Raw genomic sequence first — 27293 nt, 5'->3', positions numbered from 1 at the left:
AGAGTGAGCCAGATGCATAGATGATACAGTTTATATTAGCTGCCCTCCTTAAACTGGAAATACTGGAAAGCAGAAAGTGTACAAATCAAATTATCTCCTAAACAACTCTTTTAAAGAACTGTCCACCATGTGATTTCTGCAAGACCCAAACCCAAGTTTTAATTTTAGTACCCTACTTTGTCATACAATACAGCTAATGTTCTATCCTCTATAACTGTGGTTAGCAGCCCTTGCCCTGAGATGAAGAACTAAAAGAAAGATACTGGTCAAGGATTAATTTCCTTTTAACAGTGAAAAACTATTCAGAGAACACAAGTGATCAGGGCCTGTTCTATCGTTATCAATTATACCAACACCCATCACAGTATACTGTCCTCTTTTACATTTACTTCAATTGAAAATAAAATATTTTCATCCAGACCAAATTCCTTGCATGTAGCTCCTCCAAAATCGAGGTCTCTCACTGGCAAAGCTTTATTATTGTATGTTATCATATCATGTACAAATGTTCATGTCTTCTATAAATTGACCTGGTGACCAGTTTGCCTCTGATGTGCTCGACCCTGTCTTTTAATCTGTGTGCTTTTTAATGTTGGCTATTGCTCAAACATAGTGTCTCCTGCAGTGTCAAGAAATCTCCAGTTCAAGTCCATGCATAACCAAAGACTGGAATAGTATCAAGAAAAGTGGAATCAACTCAAGAAACGTATTTCTTGAACAGTATCTTGTGACAGGTATCATAAAGAGTATTAGAACATCAGTCCTTTTTTCCAAAGCCTTACTGGTTGTAGGTTTAAAAAATACAAGTAAAATTAAAAACAAACCTAATAATTATATAATAATAGTTGTTATTATTATTACTATTATAAATCATACACACACTTCCCTCTCCATCATCAGCACATTTTTCGGTCTTGCTTGGAAAGATATTAATAAATAATTAACACCTGGTGGTATTAAAGAAGCTTCAGCCTCCCAGCCATTTGTTATGACACGCACAGTAGGTGGTGCTAAACCCATGCCGAGTGCAAGCCAGTATTCACCGAGCCGCTGATTGTGATCAAACTGGACTGCATCCAGCGCAGTGCCGCCCCACTCCGGCGGGTCGTCCTCTCCACACTGGCTGCTCGGCTCCTCTCTCAGGGCTTTCGGCTGGACTACCACTAGTCCACACACCAAACACGCGTGTGAAGAGACCTGCGTTTGCAGTGCCGTGGACCTATGAAGATCCCAGGGAGACTGAAGCTCACATCTCAGATGCCAAAGGCACAGCGAGTTTCCTGGCAATGTTACAGTTGTCGCTTTCCCTCTAATCCCAGCGCAGCTCAGATATCGACACATTTTGGAAAATGAAAAGGCTCTCTCGGAAGCTGACTTTGGCTGTGGCAGGACTGGTGTGGGTTGCGGCACTCCTGTACTTACTGGTGTTAAGTAGACGGAAAGTGACTGTTTTGGGTCAAGAAGAAGCCCGGGAGAGAAAGGTAAGTGGGCACCTTGTCACTGCTAACTGCGTGTGGACCAACTCTTACCCACTGCGCTCTTGTGCCGGCATGAGTTGCGACGATTCCCAAACTAAGCAGAAAGTGAGCTTCACAGCATACTGTCGATAACAGCATTATTATTTTTTTAAATGAATATTAGGTTAAACCATCATGGGAAAATGAAAGGGACATATTTCAAACCCCATACATTACAAACTTGCAGAGATAAATGTAGCACCTAATAACAATCATTAATTTACATTGTGATATAAACGTGCACATATAACATACGTGTAACTACGTTGAACTCAAAGCCTATTACTGGTGTAAGCACAGAAAGTGCAGAATGTTTCGTCCTGCACAACTTCAATTAATATTTTCTTGTTGGATACGCAGTAGGTTAGGTTATACAATTAATGAAAGCAGCTTCAAACAGGCAGAATAGATACCGGAGCTATAGTTACATTCACTGTACTTCAGAAGACTTCATAACACTTATTGATGGATGCTAGTTTTCTAAAATAAAAACTATTCTTAGATTTAGATCATTTTCATGATAAACACACAGTTTTACCAATATAATACTGCATCCGTGGTGTCAGTTTGAGCTATACTATAGAGTCCTGCATTCATGTATCCGGTCTGCACGAGTGCTTGTGATCTTAGAAAATGTGGTACCTCACCCACTTCACCCGCATTTCATTTACTCTGCAAAATGCATGAAAGCTGTAAAAAGCACAATGTATTATAGATCAGCTAAACTTTGTGACTGTTTATTATTTATTGGGGATTATAGTTTGGACAAGAAAAATGAACTATTACAATTTCATTGCGGCAGTAGAATTCTAAACTAACGATTCGTATTATTACAGTTGAAAGGCATGTTACAGGATAATAACTATGAATTATTGCCATATGCTTAGCAGCTATCGGAATAACATCAAAGACAAATCTAAGGCCATTTGTGTTTATCACACGACAGTTTTAATTAGAGTTGTTAGTGAAGAAATAAAAATGCTTGGATGTTGCAGATAATTCGAATAATGTTTTTCTTCTTAAAAAAAGAAAATAAAAAAAATCTACGGATGTATCTGCAGTAATACTACCAGTATATATGTAGGTGATCTGTTAAAGAACAACAACAATAATAATAATCTAATCATTTTAACCCATTGTATGCTCAGAAACAGACACGTCACATCTCACTGAATAATGCAATAAGGTGTCAGCACAATTAGACTACAAAGAAGGAATTCAAAGGTTAGGATGCCAGAAGAAAAAAAAAATCTTGTTAAGTGGCATTGTCATAAAAAGTCGTTTTTCAGCAAATTCATTTAGCTAGAGGAGTCCAAAATGTATGGGCTCTTTGGCATGGATTGAAAAAATATATATGGGGGGATGACAGGGGTGTATTATCATATTTGAGAACTTGTATTAATAGAAAGCAGCACAAATGGATAAACTATACTCCAGGATTTTAAAAGCATTGAAGTCCCTGGTCCAAGATGATTAAGATTGAATTATTCGACAATATATAGAATGAGAAGGGGGAGAAAGTGTCTTCCTCAATAATTGTTGTCTATATATATCAGCCTCTATCATACCATGGATATTGAAATACTCTATTTTTCAGTGTGTTTCACTGTAGGATTTTGGTTGAGCCAACTACATTTAAGTACAACATGTTAATAAACAGTTTTTAATTTCCTTCATGTCAAAATCTGGTCCCAGCCTTGTCTATTAGACCCCCTTTAATAGCGTGCCAGCTCTGGGATGTATGAATTGTCCTTGTCCATGTAAGTGTGGCTAGAGTGACATCTGCAATAAAGCTGCACCTTGGGTGAGCAGTGAGGTGAGATGTTCTAAATACTTGCCTTCAAGGAGGTCTGACCATTTTGTCATATGATAGCATTCTATGTTCTGTCTCCAGAACAATGATTGACTCAAACGCAAGTCAATTGCACACTCAATTGCAATCTCAAGAAAAGTCCACATTGTAACAGTAACATGCATCTGTTTATAAAACTTTGAGTGGGAGGGAAATCTATGCTCACAACAATTCTACCTCCTGAAATAAACAACATGGACAAACCTCACAAACAGTGGCATAAGCAGTGGATAGGCTGCCAAATATGTGCTCCCCTTGGGTTGACATGCCCCCTGATTCAAAGTTTGATTGTTTTTTAATGTTGCTTTCAGTTAAAAAAACAGCTAGCAATCACCCCTCTTACATTGTCACCCTCACCTGTCCATTTTTTAATTACCCTCAATCTCCTTGACTACTATAATGACGAGGATTATGCATTCCAGGATCTCCCAGCCCCTACAGGTGTTTGAGGTACAGCCTCAGAGCCATTGTTAACATTGTTAAAACTAGTAACATAGCCTCTGTTAACATGTTAAAATTCATAAATCAGTTATAGAAGGAAGTCCTGTGTAAGAAGAAATGACTGTGCAATTTCCTTTTGTGCATAACATTCACAGCTGTGGGAGGATTTGGGTGTATGCAAGTCCATCCTCAATAGAATCTCATTTGTTCACCAGCTCTTAGTTATATCCTACAATTCCTCTCTAAATACCAGTTGGAAAATATTCCACTAAATATACTATATTTGAATCTAAAAGAAAGAAAAAGTAAATTATTACGAATAATGCCATTAGTTATCAAATTACAGTACAGACAATAACAGGTTCAATAATATTATTCTTTGGTAATGCAAAATAAATTTAGAAAATGTTGTTGATTTGTTCACACTCCCGAATTACTCAACTTGGCATATGGCCTGTATCCTTGTCATATCTTTATCCTTTAAGTCTCTCTGTGGTTCACCAAGAGTTAATAATTCTCATACTCGAACTGTAGGGCAGAAACAGAATGCTGCCGTAAGCGGTTTCAAAAATCCCATAGGTACTGCTTTTTGAAGTTTAGAAAACTATTTATGATTAAATCTCTCGATATCTCTAAAGCTTTAAAAACAGAATATAAATAGGTGTCTATTTACATTGCAATGCAATCTAGGTCTTAAAACACAGGGAAGGAGGGGGAAAGTGTTACCATCACCAGTAGATGCAGTGCTGAAAGGTTTAATTAAAGGTTCACAGTTGCAAATGTTTTCAGTGACCTCAGACACGTTTTCCTTCATTGCATTAACCAGGGCTTGTTCTGCACCAGCGCTGAAGTTCAGTATTCTTTACTAACCTTCACCTACAAGTAAACGTTCTGTAATGGATACAGTGAAAATGGAGAATGTCCTAGTGTCATAGAGCATTTATTAACTCCTTTTACTTTCTGTTGTTGTGGAGATGGGGCACCACAATGAAAAGAAAATCTCTTTCTTGCAGGTTGATAACAGTATATTTATAATGAATGTTATAATGAGTATATTTATATTTCAGATATACAAACTTAGCCACTGAATTTTGAAATTTGACAAGCTTTGTCAAAGGATTGTGAAGAAATTAAGGTTTTTGTTAGCAGCATGGAGTCTTGTGAATATACAATAATAATAATAATAATAATACTAATAATAATAATAATAATAATGCACCCCCTAAAAGATGGTATTGTTGTTGAAAAAATATATATTATTAGGCTATTATTATTATTATTATTATAAGGTAAAACATCTATTTTCTTATCTTGAACTGCCTCAAGAATTATGTTTTGCAACATGGGCAATATGTTATTACAGGTAGGTTTACTACCCACATTTTCACAGTACACCAAAAACAAGTTCCCTGGCTCCTAGGAGACTGCACCACTCTGATATGCTACATATTTAATTTGCTACAGTGGGGGGAAAAAGTATTTGATCCCCTGCTGATTTTGTACGTTTGCCCACTGACAAAGAAATTATCAGTCTATAATTTTAATGGTAGGTGTATTTTAACAGTGAGAGACAGAATAACAACAACAAAAATCCAAAAAAACGCATTTCAAAAAAGTTATAATTTGATTTGCATGTTAATGAGGGAAATAAGTATTTGACCCCTTCGACTTAGTACTTGGTGGCAAAACCCTTGTTGGCAATCACAGAGGTCAGACATTTCTTGTAGTTGGCCTCTTTGCAGATCCTCTCCAAGTCATTAAGGTTTCGAGGCTGACGTTTGGCAACTCGAACCTTCAGCTCCCTCCACAGATTTTCTATGGGATTAAGGTCTGAAGACTGGCTAGGCCACTCCAGGACCTTAATGTGCTTCTTGTTGAGCCACTCCTTTGTTGCCTTGGCTGTGTGTTTTGGGTCATTGTCATGCTGGAATACCCATCCACGATCCATTTTCAATGCCCTGGCTGAGGGAAGGAGGTTCTCTCCCAAGATTTGACAGTACATGGCCCTGTCCATCGTCCCTTTGATGCGGTGCAGTTGTCCTGTCCCCTTAGCAGAAAAACACCCCCAAAGCATAATGTTTCCACCTCCATGTTTGACGGAGGGGATGGTGTTCTTGGGGTCATTCCTCCTCCTCCAAACATGGCGAGTTGAGTTGATGCCAAAGTGCTTGATTTTGGTCTCATCTGACCACAACACTTTCACCCAGTTCTCCTCTGAATCATTCAGATGTTGGCAAACTTCAGATGGGCCTGTACATGTGCTTTCTTGAGCAGGGGGACCTTGCGGGCGCTGCAGGATTTCAGTCCTTCACGGCATAGTGTGTTACCAATTGTTTTCTTGGTGACTATGGTCCCAGCTGCCTTGAGATCATTAACAAGATCCTCCTGTGTAGTTCTGGGCTGATTCCTCACCGTTCTCATGATCATTGAAACTCCACGAGGTGAGATCTTGCATGGAGCCCCAGACCGAGGGAGACTGACAGTTATTTTGTGTTTCTTCCATTTGCGAATAATCGCACCAACTGTTGTCACCTTCTCACCAAGCTGCTTGGCGATGGTCTTGTAGCCCATTCCAGCCTTGTGTAGGTCTACAATCTTGTCCCTGACATCCTTGGACAGCTCTTTGGTCTTGGCCATGGTGGAGAATTTGGAATCTGATTGATTGATTGCTTCTGTGGACAGGTGTCTTTTATACAGGTAACGAGCTGAGATTAGGAGCACTCCCTTTAAGAGAGTGCTCCTAATCTCAGCTCGTTACCTGTATAAAAGACACCTGGGAGCCAGAAATCTTGCTGATTGATAGGGGATCAAATACTTATTTCCCTCATTAACATGCAAATCAATGTATAACTTTTTTGAAATGCGTTTTTCTGGATTTTTTTGCTGTTATTCTGTCTCTCACTGTTAAAATACACCTACCATTAAAATTATAGACTGATAATTTCTTTGTCAGTGGGCAAACGTACAAAATCAGCAGGGGATCAAATACTTTTTTCCCTCACTGTATATATTTTTAATGTAAGGTGTCCTATGAATGCTTCTGTATAGATCACCAGTTAGACCGTCTGTAGAATTAATGTGAAATAAGTATCACAGAATTTGTATTTCTTTGTTACTGTAGGGCCTTAAAACGAAATATATATATATGATTTTTTAAGTATTTGTTATTGCTATGCTATGTTCATCATTTATGTACCTTAATGATTTCTCTGAGATTATTTGTTGCACTGTAAATGTCTGTATACTTCACTTTTCAATTTAACGGCTTTTGGATTCAAGTGTAAACCAGTTGAGGGACATGAGTTAACCTATAACATTTAATAGATGAAGGTTTAACAGACAGGTGGTAAAATAGTTGACCTGGTAATCTGTTCTCATCACAGTTTTAATACAAGAACAATGTGTACTTGTGTTGTTGTGGATTGTATTGTGGGTTGCACAGTGGTCTCAGAGTTCCTGGGACCCAGGTTTGATTCTGGCTTTGGGTGTCTCCCTTTGTGGATTGTGCAAGGGCGTGTGGGTTTTTTGGGGGTGCTCTGGTTTCCTTGGGTACTCTAAATTGTAGTCATGTGAGAGTGGTGTGTTTGCTGCCTTGCAATGGACGGGTTGTCTCTGCCTTGTGCCCTCTGCCTGCCAGACTAGGCTCAACATGAACTGGATGAAGTGGTTATTGAAAATGGATCTGGATTGTATTGTATTATACAGTATTATAAAATACTTTGAATTTAAAATGAGATAAACCATAACAAATTAAATGTCTATAATCTATAAGCAAATGGTTTCCCACAGAGAGAAATCACTCCCCAAAATTAGATTTTAAGCTTACTCTTTTCTTAGGGTTTTTGCTGTTCAAAAGGTCAAAATGTACATTTTTGGAATTATCAGATAAAAGAGAAAATAAATTATACAAGGGTGAAAGTTGAGTTGATGCTCCCCCCCTCCCCCCATGATAATCAACAGTAGTCTGTACATTCTCTGGGACACAAGTTTGTTTCTAGTCAAGTTTAAGAACTCTGAACCTCTTTCCAGTGAGCTAGGAGAATAAGATATCCCATTAGACATAGGTGCTCATTCTTTACTATAATAGAAGGCAGCAGTTCTCAAACATTTCAGGTTTTTTATTCTTTAAATTCAATTTTACACCCCCCAGATCAATACACAAATAATCAAATATAGTGAGTGAGAGTTACTCACATTGTTAGTGTGACAGTTACTACTGTATTTGGGAGCACAGCAATTCCATCTTGGGCTTGATGCTGGAATCTGTTACATGGAGATTGTTTTACATCTAAGGTCATGATCATTGTTTGTTTTTATGCAAGCAAGAGCCATAAGCACTGTTTTTCATTGATGGGTAGATGCAAAAGGCATTAGAACACCCATTGCAGCTTTCGATAAGTATGTGTAGTCCCCTGCAGCTGACAGCCAGAATTCAGAGAGTGGGGTCAAACCAAAATGCTGTCTGGAGAGATCAGCCAGATTTAATCTAAACTTTTGACCTACCCATTTAAAAAAAATCTACCTCATAAATAATGGTTCACTGTTGGGATAGGAGCAAAAACCTTCCTTCAATTCAAAATATCTGACATCAGTGCCAGTTTTGATAAACGGGTCTGTCAAAGTGTGTATCTAATCTAACTCATAATTTAAAACAGGCTATTCTTATGCTTCTTGCCCCCTAGATGTATATTCCACCCCCCTAATAAGACACCCCCCACCCCCCTCAGTTTGATAACTGTTGATCTAAGGAATTGTTTAGTTTTAACCCAATACAATATACACTCACCTAAAGGATTATTAGGAACACCATACTAATACTGTGTTTGACCCCCTTTCGCCTTCAGAACTGCCTTAATTCTACGTGGCATTGATTCAACAAGGTGCTGAAAGCATTCTTTAGAAATGTTGGCCCATATTGATAGGATAGCATCTTGCAGTTGATGGAGATTTGTGGGATGCACATCCAGGGCACGAAGCTCCCGTTCCACCACATCCCAAAGATGCTCTATTGGGTTGAGATCTGGTGACTGTGGGGGCCAGTTTAGTACAGTGAACTCATTGTCATGTTCAAGAAACCAATTTGAAATGATTCGACCTTTGTGACATGGTGCATTATCCTGCTGGAAGTAGCCATCAGAGGATGGGTACATGGTGGTCATAAAGGGATGGACATGGTCAGAAACAATGCTCAGGTAGGCCGTGGCATTTAAACGATGCCCAATTGGCACTAAGGGGCCTAAAGTGTGCCAAGAAAACATCCCCCACACCATTACACCACCACCACCAGCCTGCACAGTGGTAACAAGGCATGATGGATCCATGTTCTCATTCTGTTTATGCCAAATTCTGACTCTACCATCTGAATGTCTCAACAGAAATCGAGACTCATCAGACCAGGCAACATTTTTCCAGTCTTCAACTGTCCAATTTTGGTGAGCTTGTGCAAATTGTAGCCTCTTTTTCCTATTTGTAGTGGAGATGAGTGGTACCCGGTGGGGTCTTCTGCTGTTGTAGCCCATCCGCCTCAAGGTTGTACGTGTTGTGGCTTCACAAATGCTTTGCTGCATACCTCGGTTGTAACAAGTGGTTATTTCAGTCAAAGTTGTTCTTCTATCAGCTTGAATCAGTCGGCCCATTCTCCTCTGACCTCTAGCATCAACAAGGCATTTTCGCCCACAGGACTGCCGCATACTGGATGTTTTTCCCTTTTCACACCATTCTTTGTAAACCCTAGAAATGGTTGTGCGTGAAAATCCCAGTAACTGAGCACATTGTGAAATACTCAGACCGGCTCGTCTGGCACCAACAACCATGCCACGCTCAAAATTACTTAAATCACCTTTCTTTCCCATTCAGACATTCAGTTTGGAGTTCAGGAGATTGTCTTGACCAGGACCACACCCCTAAATGCATTGAAGCAACTGCCATGTGATTGGTTGGTTAGATAATTGCATTAATGAGAAAATGAACAGGTGTTCCTAATAATCCTTTAGGTGAGTGTATGTACTTAAGTAGGGCTCTGCTGGTAAACGGTATTACCGTCTCACCGTGGTGACATGCCCCCTTCATGTTGAAAAATGATTTATTTTCAATACAGGCATTTGAAAAATACATATAAAGCTCTGCTTATTAACCTGCAGCTGCGATAGATATTAAAACAATTTCTGGGGTGAGACATTGGAATAGGTGTTTGTTAGGTTGTTCACAGCTCTAAGCATGAAGACATTTCCATAACAACTGTCTTTGAGGGAACCTCTTTGAAGAAGCTGGTGTAGCTGCAGTCAACTCTGGTGCATCAACTGCTTTCCATTGCGGCGAGTACAAAGTGACTCACAACTGTCTAGTTTTTAATCGCAGGGAGCACAAGACACCTGTCAGTGACATTATTTAGGGCCTTTAAGTGTTAGCTATCTGTTGAGTTACCAAGCCCCATTTTTCTTCTTCTAATCGTCTAATAAATTCTCCCGTGAATCTCTTATGTTGCCATTTTCTAAAATATTGAGTTAAAAAAACTATGTGGGGCTATGTCTATGTCTATGTCTATGTCTATGTCTAATTATTATTATTATTATTATTATTATTATTATTATTATTATTATTATTATTATTATTATTATCCAGGGCGACTGAGGGGGGCCCGGGCGAACTCAGTAGCAGACTGGCCATCTGAAGCACCAGGAGAATTCCCAATTACAATATATGTATTTAAAATAATTCTAACCTGTCACAAGCTCTCGGAGGTCTGACTGGTTACTTGCCTGAAGGAGGCAGGACATATTATTATTATTATTATTATTATTATTATTATTATTATTATTATTATTATTATATCTTAGCAGATGCCCTCGTCCAGGGCTACTTACAAAATAAGAGCAATACAAAGTGCAATATATGATGCGCCTTATTAGGTAATTTACTTTTAATTTACTTCTAAGTGTCAATCCAGAGAGCCTTTGACTAGTTATAATTATTTTAAAGAAAAAAAACAGCAAGAAATAATATTGGAGTTTGGAAATGTTATGCAAGTGGGCGATCAGCTAAGACCTTCATCATGAAACCATGAAATATACAGCTATGTATATTAATATACATAAATATTTGGACAGTGACACAATTGTCATCATTTTGGCTCTGTACACCACCACAATGGATTTGAAAGGAAGCAATCACAATGTGCTTTAAGTGTAGACTTACATCTTTAATTTGAGGGTAGTTACATCCAAATTGGGTGAATGCTGTAGGAATTACGCCCATTTTTACATGTGGTCCCCCAATTTTAGGGGCTCAAAAGTATTTGGACAAATTAACATAATCATGAATTAAATTGTGAGTTTCAATACTTGGTTGCAAATCCTTTGCAGTCAATGACTGCCTGAAGTCTAGAACCCATAGACATCACCAGATGCTGTGTTTCTTCCCTGGTGATGCTCTGCCAGGCCTGTACTGCAGAGTGTACTCCACTCAATTGGATTCAGTTCAGGTGATTGACTTGGCCATTACAGAACATTGCACTTCTTCGCCTTAAAAAAGTCTTGGGTTGCTTTCGTAGTATGCTTCAGGTCATTGTCCATCTGCACTGTGAAGCACCGTCCAATGAGTTTTTAAGCATTTGGCTGAATCTGAGCAGATAATATAGCCCTAAACACTTCAGAATTCATCCTGCTGCTTTGTCAGCAGTCACATCATAAATATATACAAGGGAACCAGTTCACTTGGCAGCCATACATGCTCATGCCATAACACTACCTCCACCATACTTCACAGATGAGGTGCTATGCTTCGGATCATGAGCAGTTGCTTCCCTTCTCCATACTCTTCTCTTCCCATCATTCTGGTACATGTATGTTGTTCCAGAAATGTACAGGGTTCTTTAGATGTTTATTGGCAAACTCTAATCTGGTCTTCCTGTTTTTGGGGCTTACCGATGGTTTACATCTTGTGGTAAACCCTCTGTATTTACTCTGGTGAAGTCTTCTCTTGATTGTTGACTTTGACACAGACACGCCTACCTCCTGGAGGGTGTTCTTGATCTGGTCAACTGCTGTAAAGGGGTTTTTCTTCACCAGGGAAAGAATTCTTCTGTCATCCACCACAGTTGTTTTAGCTTTTTGGTGTTCCTGAGCTACCAGTGCATTCTTTCTTTTTAAGAATGTACCAAATAGTTGATGTGGCCACACCTACTGTTTTTGCTATCTCTCTGTTTGGTTTGTTTTAATTTCTCAGCCTAATGATGGCTTGCTTCACTCACAGTTGCAGCTCTTTGGACTTCATATTGAGGGTTAACGGCAACAGACTCCAAATGCAAATCCCAAACTTGAAATCAAATCTAGACCTTTTATCTGCTTACCTATAATTGAACTAATGAGGGAATAACACACACCTGGCCATGGAACAGCTGAGACAGCTGAGCAGCCAATTGTCCAATTACTTTTGAGACCCTAAAATTAGGGGGACCACATATATAAATGGGTATAATTCCTACACCGTTCACCCAATTTGGATGTAACTACCCTCACGTTAAAGATGAAAGTCTACACTTAAAGCACATCTTGATTGTTTTCTTTCAAATTGTGTCACTGTCCAAATATTTATGGACCTAACTAGTAAACTAGTAAAATATGCCATGCCTTACATGTACAGATACATTTCGCTAGCTCACATCTTTAGATATATTAAAAAAATATAGGCTAAGTAATGATTTATAATATGGAAAAAGTTCAAACTACTCTATCAATTAAAATAAAGGTGTGTGTAGCTGGTAAACTTGCGATTGTTTTTTCTTGTACTAAGTACAATTGAAGTCTGAAATTGAACAGTATGCATTTTACACCTGAAAATTGCATTGTGAAATTGTGAACGGGACCAGGTAACTTTATTCATTTATTCAAATTTAACCGGAGCAGGTTTCCATTAAAATCAATGCATTTTAAAACGAGACCAGCTGTTTACTATCCAAACCTGAAATGCGATCATATTGAGCTGAGCAGTACAATCACAAATGCCAAATGCATTGGAGTTAACAATTGGGACGATGCAGAAATTAAAGCACTGTTTACAATGTGGATGACGATAAAGTTAAAGAAACCGAAGGAAGTGTACAAGCACTGCTGTCTATGAGGATATAACTATATGAGCGATCACAGAAGGCTTCTTTCGATGGCTATCAGTCACTCGCCCAGCCAAGTTAAAATAAAAATACAAATACAAAGTTCAGACTTTAAAAATTACAACAAACATAGTGGAGTCCGGAGAAAAGGTTGCGTGTTTTTTCCGAAGAACTCTGAGAAGAAATACTGAGCAGCAGCTTGGATTGCATGGGCAAACCTGCAGCACACAGCACCGAAGAGACAGACACTTGAAGTACTACTGTAATATATTATATATGCTGTATGTGTGTGTGTGTGTTTGTGTGTAATACACATTTTCAGATTATAAATCTCAATAGGTTATGGATAACTAATGCATACAATTTCTTGTGATTTAATGTAGATGTCCTACTAAATCTGCTTCGCTTTGAATTGTATAACAGCACTTTTAGACTTGCAGAACCGAAGAGAGACATTTGAAAAGGGAAATATATGAATTCGATTCCCCATTGAACCAGCACATTTTTAATTATTTTAGAAAGCTTTGGCTGCTAAGGGTTAAGATTAGAAAATATAGAACCAATCAATATTAATAAGTTGTGATTATAAATACATCCCATACACATGTAAGCAGACCTAATGTCATGCGTAACTGGTTTGTTTGAGCAGATTTGTTTAATTCCCGGCATGCATTTGGTTTAGGCCTCCTTTTCGCTCGCATATGTGAACGCACTTAGGCCTTCTAAAACTGTAAATGTGAACAGGGTCTCTAAAAAAAAGCAGGACTAAATTTGAGGCGGCCCAGGGTTGGCCTAATAAGTGTGAATATTTTCATTGTGGGGTTTCGTTGGTCCAATGTGCATATTTCAGCATTAATATTTATCATTAACACATACGATACATGTATTAAACCATGATCAGGTATCTTTGTTGGCAGATTTACAGAAAAAAAAAGAAACAATATTTAACTATTCCGGCAAACATGCAGTTATGGCTTAACTAACAACTTCGGTAGAGAGATGGAAAACAAAAATAAATATTATTTATATATATATTAGGCTACCTACCAAACTATCTAACATAAGAAGAAGAAGAAGAAGAAGAAGAAGAAGAAGAAGAAGAAGAAGAAGAAGAAGAAGCTACCAAGAGGCCAGTGACAGCTCTGAAAGACCTACAGATTTCCATAACTAAGATTGGAGAAAAACTGTCCATGTGTCAACAATATCTTAGGTACTCCACAAATCTGGCCTATATGGAAGAGTGGCCAGAAGGAAGCCATTTCTGTATAAACCTCATTTAAAATTACACTTGGAATTAGCAAAAATATGTGGGAATTAGTTTGTGATGCAATGAAACAAAAATGTAAATATATTGAAATAAAGGCAGTGTTATGTCTGGTTCAAACACAACACATCACCCAGGTAACACCATCCCCACTGTGAAGCATGGTTCTGGCAGCATCAGGTTATGGGGATGCGTTGCATCATCAGGAACTGGGAAGCATATCAGAATAGAGGGCAAAATTGATTAAACTAAATACAAGCAAATAAAAATAGAAATTCAATATTGTGTAGGTCGCCCTTTTGACGCCAAAACAGCCTTGACCCGTCGAGGCATGGACTCCATTAGACCTCAGGTGTGCTGTGGTATCTGGCACCAAGACATTAGCAGCAGATCCTTTAAGTCCTGTAAGTTGTGAGGAGGGGCCTCCATGGATCGGACTTGTTTGTCCAGCACATCCCACAGATGCTCGATTGGATTGAGATCTGGGGAATTTGGAGGCCAAGTCAACACCTTGAACTCTTGATTCATCAGACCAGGCCACCTTCTTCCATTGCTCCGTGGTCCAGTTCTGATGCTCACATGCCCATTGTAGGCACTTTCGGCAGTGGACAGGGGTAGCATGGGTACCCTGACTGGTCTGCAACTACGCAGCCCCATATGCAACAAACTGCGATGCACTGTGTGTTCTGACACCTTTCTGTCAGAACCAGCATTAACTTTTTCAGCAATTTGAGCTACAGTCGCTCGTCTGTTGGACCACAGACCACAGACGGGCCAGCCTTTGCTCCCCACGTGCATCAATGAGCCTTGGCCTCCCATAACCCTGTCGCCGGTTCACCGCTTTTCCTTCCTTGGACAACTTTTGATAGGTACTGACCACTGCAGACCCCCCACAAGAGCTGCAGTTTTGGAGATGCTCTGACCCAGTCGTCTAGCCATCACAATTTGACCCTTGTCAAAGTCGCTCAGATCCTTACGCTTGCCCATTTTTCCTGCTTCTAACACATCAACTTTGAGGACAAAATGTTCACTTGCTGCCTAATATTTCCCACCCACTGACGGGTGCCATGAAAAGGAGATTATCAGTGTTATTCACTTCACCTGTCAGTGGTCATAATGTTATCACTGATCGGTATATACAGTGCATCTGGAAAGTATTCACAGCGCTTCACTTTTTCCACATTTTGTTATGTTACAGCCTTATTTCAAAATTGATTAAATTCATTATTATTATTCATTATAGAGATGGTTGTTCTTCTGGAAGGTTCTCCTCTCTCCACAGAGACACGCTGGAGCTCTGTCAGTCAGAGTGACCATCGGGTTCTTGGTCACCTCCCTGACTAAGGCCCATTTCTCCCGATCGCTCAGTTTGGCCGGGTGGCCAGCTTTAGGAAGAGTCCTGGTGGTTCCAAACTTCTTCCATTTACGGATGATGGAGGCCACTGTGCTCATTGGGACCTTCAATGCTGCAGAAATATTTCTGTACCCTTCCCCAGATCTGTGCCAAATCCAGATGCACTGTATGCTGTATACTGAAACTAGTGTAAACAAAGTACTGGCAAGTACTGAGATTGTGATAAAATAAACAAAACTATCGTAATAATGGATGAAGAAATATATTAAGATTCAACAACTGGATATTTGTTTGAGCCTTTAAGGCCAGACTATCCAAATTTAGGAAATAATGAGAATGACAGCGATGATTCGGTTGATTTTGATGTCAAAGTTCTACCTGCACAGACATTTAACCGGGAGGGATGAAAAAGGTCGCTGGGCATTTGGTGTACTTGTGGGGAATGTCTACAGCAAAAAACTGACCAAGAATGCATTTGCTGCAAAGAGCATGAAGGGCATTTAGTATTGTGCATACAGACGCGAATGGATAACTAATCATAATATCGCTCATAGTAACCTGCATGGCATTGTATTTAACCCTCAGAGGACGAATCAGACGGATCCACCCCAAAATTGTGGCCTCAATTACAAAGTGTTTATTCCCAGCGAAAATATTTGTGATGGAGACGTGTGTTTTTTTAGCTGCGTAGCCAAGATTCACGTTCAAGATTCAAGATTCAAGAAACTTGTGAGGTTTGTTTACATCATGTACTTCCTGGCTATCTCGGACAGCTATCCCGGCATGCATATCATTCTCTGAAGATTCCGCCTGACGGCTGTCAATGACAATATGTCATATTGACCTTTGACCTGGGTAAATAAATGGCAATATGGCAGCGCACTCGAGTGTTACTTGACCCAAAAAGTTGACAAAGAAACTCGTTATGCGTGCTTTGTTGACAATACCAGCACGATCCAAAGTAATCATTCGACCTCTGTAAAATGTCTAGCACCTTGTTGTTTTTGACCACAGATTTCCTTTAATACACAGATTTGTACTTATAAAATGTTTTGTGTATATACAACATGCAGTATGCACTTCCTAATGTTATGTGCTATAGCCACATCCCTTGAATCTTAATCTCTTTTTCTCACCCATATCTGTGATAATCTACTCAGCTCTTAGAATTAAAATCCACTCTCTTGCCACATCTCATAGTATATGAATTCCTCATATGGTAATCTCAATCCTGCCTGTATCTAAAATTAGAAATTGAAATGCAAAAACATTGTTTGAAAAGAACAGGTACATTTGCAAATTTGAATGTGATTATTTGACATTGTGAAAACTTTGCTAAGGCTCCAGCAAGCCACTAGATAAAGAACAGTCAGCACAAAGAACACCAGCTGTACTATGGCCCTCCAGGCACAGTTTTGTAGGTTTCTTATTGATGGAAGCTCGTCTGTGTGATTTGTTCAAGCCTGCTAAAAATATGCATTGCATAGCCCTTTGATAGTAATCTAAAACCTGATTATGTAAAACTGCTATTCTTGCAGTGCATAATCCCTTTCAAAGATTCTTGTTTTATTTTGATTGGTATTCAAAATCTTTGATCAGCTTTCATGGAAAGGAAGTCAGGATTAAAATGAACACTACCAAATTACTACCAAAGTAATTATCTTTTTATAACCTACCTGATGTTTAAAGGCTATTAAGTTGATGAATAAAAAGACAAAACACTATGGTTATGCACACTTTTCAATATGAACTATGAATAGCATATTTGTCAATTTGTATTCTTCAGATCTGAGTGAATGTGACTTGATTAACACTAGTGTCATTGCATGAACTAAGAATTTGCCATGTGACACCAATATAATGTCTTGTAACAAGAAGAATCCACAGATTTTATGTTAAGACAAACTTGGGTTTCTCTACACACTGTAGACAATGCTTACTGAATGCTAATACATTTAAATAATATAATGTACAAATTACCCAACAATTTGCATCGATGAGAGAATGAATTCAGTGAATATTCACTGGATTTCTTTAGAATACAGTTTAAATTAGTCTAATTGTAACCTCAGATTATTATTTATAATGACACTTTATTTAGGGGTGAGACGGAATAGTTGAACAATTAACTATTTGTTAATGACGGCAGCTATCGACAAGTGAATCCAACATTTGAAAGTAAAAAATAAATAAAAACTGTCTCATTTTGAATGGGAGGTAGGGCGTGTGTGTGCGTGTGCGTGAGTGTGTTGTGGGGGGGAACTATTTTACTTGTCGCCATCAACAGCTGTGGAATTATCAATAGTCAAAATATATGTCATGCACATCAGTAATATATATTATGTATAGGGTACAGCTGTGTTCTTCAGGGGCTAGTGTGTTTCTTTTTATTATTATGATCATTATGTCTTCGTTTTGATAGGATATATAATGTTGAGTGTTTAACTCTTACATTGGAAGTCTAGTGCTACTTGACCCCTAACAACTTTAGTAATATACTTAGTTACACATGGACCCTAACAGAAATTATTTCACAGTCACACACACACACAATTTATATCGGTCATCATGATCAGCGTCTTTTGTTGATCCTTGTTTTTATGTACTGTGTCTTTTTTCCAGGTTATGCCATCAAAGCTTCTGATTTCATCTTCCCATCTGTGCTCTTCTCGATCTGTTTTCTTCTCTTTGTATCCATGCTATAGCATCTTTAGTCCATCTTTGATCAGCTCTTCTTGCAATGTGTCTAGGCTAATTCCATCTTAACAGCTTCACTCATTCAATTATGTTACATACCAATAAATTAACACACACTTACTGTGCCAGTGATATCAGCATCCAGCAGTGATTTGGAAGAAAAAAGTTCAGCCTTTGTTTAATTCATAATGTTACAGTTGTACTTTGTTTGCATTCTAATCATTGCTGGTTGAAAGGCAGCTGTTGTTAATATAGATTGTATCACTGTTCTCCACAACGATCCTCTATCATCAAGTGGCTAAAAGCATTGTGATTTGATTAGTTTTCCAGTGTCAAAACCTTCGATAAGAACATAATAACTGAGCACAAACTTGTATACTGCATAAAATGTGAAATACCTTATGCCGTCTCAACATACTTAAATTACACTTTGTTGTTTGAATGTGGGACCATTTATCCATAAGGCATCTTGATCTGGCAGTGTGATATGAGTTATGAAACCAGCGGATGGCAAATGGCAGCCAGGCGAGACCTACTGCCCTGCCGTATGGAATGATGAGCCTGAGTACTATTATCCTTAAGCAGTGCTTTTATTGAGGTCTGTGTTTCTTCAGTGTGAGCTGGTCTTACTCAGGTGAACTTCCAACTTGCCATTCTTTATCAACTGGGAGTTTCCTTTCGGTTGATCAGCAGATTCGCAACAGTGGGCTCAGTATCCGCTGGATATCTCGAGGGGTTAGAAGTAGATATAAATAAGCAGGTAGTTATGATATGAAGCCAGTTTTGCACAAATTTATTATTTTACTAAAGGGGTTGATTTAATTTTAGTTTATTTGTATAGGTTAACAAGAAAAGGATTGTATTATTATTATTATTATTATTGTCAAAGTCCTTAACAAATGTAATATAGGGCCTTCTATATTAACAGATCAAGGTAAAAGCATCCTAAAATGTTTCTTTTGGTGAACATGGTCCTATATCAAAGAGTTTACAGTTTAAAACAAAAGAAACATGTTGCGATTATCAAGCCTGTTGCAAGCCTATTATCAACTTTAATAAAAGTTAAACTTTCAATAATATTTTACATTACAAAAACGTCATTACATTTATAGAGCTATATGAAATCCTTTTTATTATTTAGAATTTTCGGGTTTAATTTTTCATGATTTTGGAGTTTTCCATTAAAAAAAAAACAAGGAGGTGGGGGATTAACATGTTCGACGTTCAAGCACCTATTTTTATTCATATAGCTGTGGGAAACAGAGAAACATAGAACTTCCAAACCAACTGTAATGTTCAGAAGTCTAATTGTGAACGGTTTCACACTCTCTGATTTACCTGTGAATACTAAGAATGATTTGTGACATGCCTGAACTTGCTAGTGGGGGTTAGGGATATCAAGCAACACTATCACTGATGCTGGCATGCATCAGGTGCTCACACTGTTAAAAATTACATTATGTGAAGACCAGTTGTGAATAGTTTCAGAATGTGTTGTACATGTTTTATGTATTTCTAGTAAATCTGTTGTGAAAAGTAAAAACATTTCAAACACATAGGTCTTCATGAATAACAAAGACAATAACAAAACATTTGTAAACACAACTAATATTTTCCAAAGACATTTGAAAGAAACCTAACATAAATAGAACCCCAATAAAATAAATTAATTGATTTAAATAAAACTATATACATACCAAATAAAACCACAACAAAATAAAATCAGATTCATATTGACACGGAATTTAGGATTATACTGAGCAAAATCTGGTCATTATCTAATTACATAAAAGCTGTAATGTACATGGGAACAGGGGACCCAGTTGCGGTACGTGGTAGAGGAGGTCAGATAGGCGTGGGTCAGATACCAGCAGGACAGGGCAATCAAGGGCAAGGCAAAGACGTGGTCGTGGTCACGGGCAAGGGTCAGGTGATCAGGCAAACAGAGTCCAGAGGAAAGTCTAAAGCCGTGGTCGGGAAGTCAGGCAAGGAATCCAGGGAACACGGCAATAAACAAGGCACGGGAAGACTGCTCAGAAATCTAGCTTACACTGACAAAACTTCACAATGACTGGGAGTTGGTGAGGGGTTTATAAGAGGGGCAGGAGAAGGAAGGTAATTGGTGCTGTGGAGTGCTGGGCGAATGAGAGCAGAGGGAGGTAAGAGTGTGTGCACTGGGGATTGAGGAATGTGAAATGACTGGATTAGAACTCCGGTGATGATGACCTCTGGTGGCGAGGTGGAGAAGTACAGGGGGAAACCGTGTCAAAAGCTAGTTTCCATTTTGTTTTTATGAAAATAATGATCTATAATGTGGCACTGCACTGCTACCATACCTAGTGCTTATTTATAAACAAACAGGACACCACCAGTCCTCTTTCTGTTGTTTTGCCTTTTCAAATTCATCTTCAGTCATTTGGATGCAAGTTGTGCGTAGCCATTTCTGGCAACTATCACACTGTATCTGAAAGAAAGTATATCATAGTCAGTGAAGAACATATTGAAAGAGCTTGACGTGAGCGCATAATATATATATATATATATATATATATTCTTAATAAATTATTTCTTAAATCAGCATCTCTACATGTATGGCAGCCATTCCATTCCAGTGTCTGTTGAATTCCAAAACAGGCACACCTCATTCTACTGAATGAGGTACTGATTAGGTGATCACCTGAACCAAATCTTACTTAACTAGTTAAAGTATAAAAACCACTGCTGTGGTCATCACTATCCTATTGCAATAGGACCAGCTGGATGGCAAAAACAGTGCTGTAGTACCTCAAAAGTAATTGGAATCAAAAAATAACTATTGACCATGCCAAAAGTTGAAAAAGAAAATTTTGGTGAGGAAAAGAAGGGTTAAATTCTGGCTTTACTGGCAGAGGGATACAGTGAGCATCGGGTTGCTTCCATCCTTAAAATTTCAAAGACAGCTGTTCATAAGAACAAGGTCAAGAAGCAGACATTGGGGACAACAAAGCTACAGACCGGCAGACAGCGAAAATGACTCTCCACTGCCCGGGATGAGCACCAACTCATTCGAATGTCACTCAACAACCATAGGATGCAGGCACGTGCACAGGTAAGGCTCAACCTGTGCAGAGCACATGCCCTTTTTCTGTAAGACTTCCAAAGTGTCCTTTTTCCTGAGCACTCGCCCCCCAGACTGCACTTCGGTGGCTTCCCTGACCCCACACCCCCCTGGACTGCACTACATCGCCATCAACCACCACGGACAGGGTGCCCTTTTTTGTTCTTGAGCCCATGCCCCCCAAAATGTCTGTGCACGCCACTGATAGGATGACATCAACTGACCTACAAAAAGAATCGCAAACGGCAGCTGGGGTGAAGTGCATGGCGAGGACGGTTCGAAACAGGCTCCTAGGGGCAGGGCTGAAGCAAAGCTAGAACAAAGCCCTTCATCAATGAGAAGCAAAGAAGAGCCAGGCTGAGGTTTGCAAAAGTCCATAAGGATTGTACCTTAGAGGACTGGAGTAAGGCCATCTTCTCTGATGAGTTCAGTTTTCAGCTTTGCCAAACACCTGGTCATCTAATGGTTAGACAGGGGACCTGGAGAAATTTGGTAGAGGATCAGTGATGATCTGGGGGTGCTTCACCAAGGCTGGAATCGGGGCAGATTTGTCTTTGTGAAGGATGCATGAATCAAGCCACATACAGTACAAGGTTGTCCTAGAAGAAAACTTGCTTCCTTCTGCTCTGACAATGTTCCTCAACTCTGAGGATTGTTTTTTCCAGCAGGACAATGCTCCATGCCACACAGCCAGGTCAATCAAGGTGTGGATGGAGGACCACCAGATCAAGACCCTTTCATGGCCAGCCCAATCTCCAGACCTGAACCCCATTGATTACCTCTGGAATGTGGTCAAGAGGAAGATGGATAGTCACAAGCCATCAAACAAAGCCGAGCTGCTTGAATTGTCACCCAACATCAATGTGAAAGACTGGTGGAAAGCATGCCAAGACGCATGAAAGCTGTGATTAAAAATTTGAAGTTTGAAGTTGTTCCACTAAAATATTGATTTGTGAACTCTTAATAAGTTAAAACATTAGTATTGTGTTCTTTAAAAATTAATATGAACGTATTTTCTTTACATTATTCGAGTGACCAGTTGTCATTTTCTGCAAATAAATGCTCTAAATGAGAATAATTTTATTTGGAATTTGGGTGAAAAACTACAAAAAACAAAAGAACACAAGGAGAAATGGAAGACTTTTTTAAAAGGGATTTACCAGCCTGCAATGAATTTCATATACACACTGACCCTGTCAACTCCCACACCAAAATCAATAGTCCACTTGTGAGTGTCATGTTTTGTTTTTTAACTTTATAACATGTAAATACTCATATAATGAAATATGATTTAATATGAGTTATTTGGCCACATGCCGTGTGTCCTATCTTTACTTGATACACAAACGTATGTATTGTATGTCTGTACAGGATGAAAATGTTGACTCTTATCCTTCCGAGACCCACCATTATATCTCTTATTTAGTAATTGGTTGTTGTTTTCACTCAATTGATACCGGAGCTGCAGTAGCGAGAGTGAGGCACCACGAGTGGCAGGCGGCTCTTTTCTATTGTTTTTTAAATTTGTTTTTACAGGTCGTGTATGGTGGCTGAAAGGTGCTAAAAATAGCTTTTCTCATGTGTTCCAAGTTTCTTGAAGCTTCTAATTATACAAACACTGTACTGTTTCATTGTAACATATATATAGGTTCTTAAAACTGACTTTGTTGTAATGTGTTTGAGTGCCTGATTTCCGTTTTTACCCTGTTCTCTGCAACGTGGATTCCATATAACCCTACATTTAGAGTGAAATAGGAGTATTTTAATGAGCTGTTTATTTACCTATTCTGTACTCGGGAACCTAAGTGTTTTTCCATGTCAAGGGCCCACATCCCATCTTTAACCGTTTCTCAGGTTGTCGGTCAGTGTTTATTTTTATGCTAAATGCACAGAGATCTCTCTCTAGGCAGTTGTTTGCTTTCCATTGGGAGAACACACACAATCGTAAAAAAAATGTGATTTCAAAGAGATTACAGGTGGCCAATCAAAATGGAAGCTATGCAGTTTGCTTTCTGCCTCATCTGAGTGGCAAACCTAGAGAAGTGTCACTAATGTAAAGCCCAAAGCTCTCCAAGAGACTCTCATATGTCATATTGTCAAAGCTTGTGTATAAGTTATTGTGATTAGTTTGTTTATTTCACTTGATCCCCAGCCAACCTAGCACCATTTGATGTTACTAATTTAAACCCAGAAGATCACTGCTGATGATTTGGTTTGGTGTTGGAGAAATCTCTGCTAAGGATTGCAAGTGACTGTTGGAACATGTTAATTGTGGCCATTTGTGGGAGGGAGGATCGCCACCACTCTCTGGAACAATTCAACACAAAGGAGGACAGATTTAAAGCCAGAATTATGTTAACTGATTAATTACTTCACAACAATGCCATACATGTGTTGCTGTGCTACACTATTAGAATATGTTTTTTCTTCAAAAAAAGGGACAGAAAAAGCATCACAACAAGACTTTTCCTTTTCTCTAGCTCTAACAATTGTAGGCATCTGCCCATTTGAGCTGCATATACCCTGAGGGTGTAAAATGATGAAGCTGTAAGGTTTAAGTTTTGGGGGAGAGCATGTGAATTGCCTGATGCCTGCATTTTTTTGCCTATTTTAAATTTAATTTAAATGTTTGTGTTTCTCATCTTTGCCAGCTCCATGTATATATTATTTTGCCATTGGTTGTTCTTTCTTCTTTTTCCTCTGCACCTGCTTCTGATAACCTCTATGTTCCTTTATGGTCATCTAATACTCATCGAAAAGCTGAAGGAGCTGTTTTTCACTATATTATGCCATGAACTTTAAAGAAATGTTATATAATTCAGTTTAGTGGGAAGGGGGTAGCTTCAATGGTGTAGATTTCAAGTCTCTGGTTACTTTGATTGCTGTCATGAAATCTTAATGCCGTTTTTTTGGTTTGTTTGTCAAATTATATATTTCATCCACATCTAAAAGATTAGTGTTAAGTACTTCACTATTTAGTTCAGACGATCATACTCTAAACATTATATACAATAAAAGATAAATAGACATGCAGATGTGGAAATGCTGCAGAAATAGAATACAGAAAGGTATCATGGTTACCACCTCTATCACACTTAATAGGGCAGTCCAGAGGCCTCAAAATTAGTCCTGTCTTTTCCAAAGACCCCGTTCACAGTTCAGGTTTTAGGAGGCATGAATTAACTATATGAATTATATAATATAGTACGTCAAAATTGTCAGTGTCTACGGTACTATTTTCCAGGCTGGAGTTCGACATGTCCCATGCAATGGTCAGGCAAGTGATTGATTCTTTTGACCGATCAAAAGAAACTGCCCACTTATATCCTTATAGACAGCAGCATTCTGGCCCTGGGCCAGCCTAAACCTCAGCTGTACTTATGTGCTCTTCAGAGTAATTTTGAAAAGCAATTTGTTATCTGGTTGTATTATGTGAATGCAATGACACACTTACTGTTCACTTGTTGCACACTCGTCAGGTTAATAAGTATTCATATTTTGAGTTGTCTTTATGTTTAACATTCTCTAAAACACATGTTTCAAGTAGCCTGAGAGCTATACCAAATCACATTTTTCACACTACTAAAGTTAATGCAAAGGTTTTCTTGTTACCAAATCAAAGGAAAAAAAGACCTGGACAATATCCTGGTAAGAAAACAAGCCCCTTTCACTTTGAAAACCATACATTTTGTAGGTTCTCTTTTACTGGGAGGAGAAGGGGAGTGGTTTCACATCACTTTACCAATTCAAGCAAACCAGCAATAAACAATGTATAAGTATTTCACAAGTCCACTTTAATTCTGTCAATATCCATTGGGAATTGGGGGAAAAAGTCATGAAGACATAACAAGAAACTTTCTGGTCAGTCTGTCAAATAAGTGGCATTTTTGTTTAATCTGACCAGTCGACTTGTTTATCATTATTTTTATGCATGCAGAGCAGTGGTATATTTGGTATAAAAAAAGTCAAGTTTATGTTCAGAAGAATGTCTTACCTACTTTAGACAGAAGACATAAATCAGAGTTTCCTCATCTTGTTGCTTAGTAGTGAATCCTATAGCTTGGGTGCCTGTGAGCTTGCTGTTTTATCAGTAGGAGCTACATAATTCCTTCAGCAATAAAGGCCTGCTATTTGCACAGTGAACATATCTAATGTTTTCCTTGTGAATCTTGCAGTTGTACAGGGGATCGTTCACAGCTGTTAAAGAAACATATTTCTCAAAACCTTGAAGGAGTGGAAGCTGCAGGTACAAGAAAAAGACAGGGAGGACACACTCCCTGTACAAGTGCAAGTTGATCTTAATAAAGTGATGTGCATTCAGCATATTAATAATGAAAACAATAATTATAGAGATGCTACGAAAACAGCTACAGCATCATGTTTGGAAACTATATTGTTTGGAAACCACACTAGTTGCACTTTAAATTGTTGATGGATTTATGGATGCTTTACAACAGGGTTCCCCAACTGGCAGCCCGCAATATTATTTGGCACCCCAAAGCCCCCCAATATATCACAGTAAACATAACTATGTGATTTCAATAATATTAATAATACACAATGAAAGCGCTTGTGCTGATAATAGACACTTAATAGCGTGTTTTTAAGTTTCAAAAGATTGCGACCCCCTGCCCTTTGCCTCACAATGTTTTGATCCACTGCCCCCCCTGCCACCCAGCCCTCAACAGTGGCATATGGTGCACGTACAGTGCATGTGTGGGAATCTGACAGAGTCTGTCATTGGTGGCTGACCTCCAGTAAGTAGTTCAAACAAAGGATATGTGAGATATTTCTTTACTTCTACCACTCAATACAATAAAACACATTTATAACCGTCACCAGTCTTAATTTTCACTGCATTGAATTACAGGTCACTCTTTATGTTAGCTAGCGGTTAGCTGACATTTGCTAGCTAGCTACAGTAACATCAACTAGTATTTGCAGCTGTTTGAATTTGAGTCAATGAGAGAAGCTAGCAATGCAATGTAGTGTTCCTTAGCTGGCAAGGTGATCGTGTCTACCATCTGAGGCACTCAATGCACATAGCAATGTGAGGTTAATCCAGTCAATCGCACCATAGCTATTTTGTTTTATGTTGGCAGGGTTCACACACACGATAGCTGAATTTGCAGAGCTAGCGAGCAAACTGATGGAGCAAACTAAACAAACATTAGCTAGCAAGCTAGCTAGCACCTATTCCATGTATGTGGCGTCGTCAAAGATGGAATCTTTGCTATCGTCAGTTCATTTCAAGATCAGCATGCAGCTGTAGTGCTTCAAAGTCCCTGTGATAAGGTTAGCGATAAACTGGACTCCAAACTGAACAGAACTACACTCTCTTCTACCATTGTCTTAAATATTGTAATGGACTTTGAACCCCTTAAGTGCTTGATTAACATTGTGACAGATGGACACAATTACAGCGGTGAAGACAGGAGGACTGTAGGCACTCAGAATGCTACTTACTGTACCAAAGGTTTGTTACAATATCTTTAATGGTCTCGTTGCAAAAGCTAAATTGTCGCTAGGGGACTTTGAAGCACCTGTGTGCCGATCTTGGAGTAAACTGACGATAGCAAAGATTATAGCAAACACCACAGAAACAGAATTGGTGCTTGCTAGCTTTGCAAATTCAGCTATTGTGGGAAGCCAGCAAATATAAAAAAAAACATAGACTATATTAAAATTACAAAAGGTTGCAACTTAAGTTGTGTAAATGGTGAACTCATAAGGCTGTCAACTCTTGTCACTGCAATCCATTTCAAATTTGCTAGCTGACTAGCTAGCTACCTGGTAGATCGAAGCCCATTATAGAATGATAGAAGATAATAGATGATAGAAGCCCATCTCCTACTGTAAATAACCTGCACACTGTATGTGTGTGTGTGTGAGTGTGTGTGTAGCCAGCCAGCCAGGTAGAAAAATGGCAGAAAAAATTAAAAAGACGGACATCAGAGCATTTTTC

The 27293-nt window shown here is 38.8% G+C and overlaps 1 protein-coding gene across 1 annotated transcript in view; it reads left to right on the top strand.

Annotated features, from left to right (window-relative positions):
- Positions 1–1060: 1060 nt before the first annotated feature.
- The window catches only part of galnt14 (UDP-N-acetyl-alpha-D-galactosamine:polypeptide N-acetylgalactosaminyltransferase 14 (GalNAc-T14)), a 132505-nt gene continuing 106272 nt past the window's right edge, over positions 1061–27293 (top strand). The window contains exon 1 of the mRNA XM_066705455.1: positions 1061–1481. Coding sequence (XP_066561552.1) covers positions 1350–1481 — 132 coding nt within the window. The 5' untranslated portion in view covers positions 1061–1349. The remainder of the gene's footprint in view (positions 1482–27293) is intronic.

The sequence above is a fragment of the Amia ocellicauda genome, chromosome 1, assembly GCF_036373705.1.
Source record: "Amia ocellicauda isolate fAmiCal2 chromosome 1, fAmiCal2.hap1, whole genome shotgun sequence".
In the NCBI taxonomy this organism is placed as follows: Eukaryota; Metazoa; Chordata; class Actinopteri; order Amiiformes; family Amiidae; genus Amia; species Amia ocellicauda.
The sequence above is the reverse complement of the archived record's forward strand: the minus strand, read 5'-3'. Positions and strand labels throughout refer to the sequence as shown.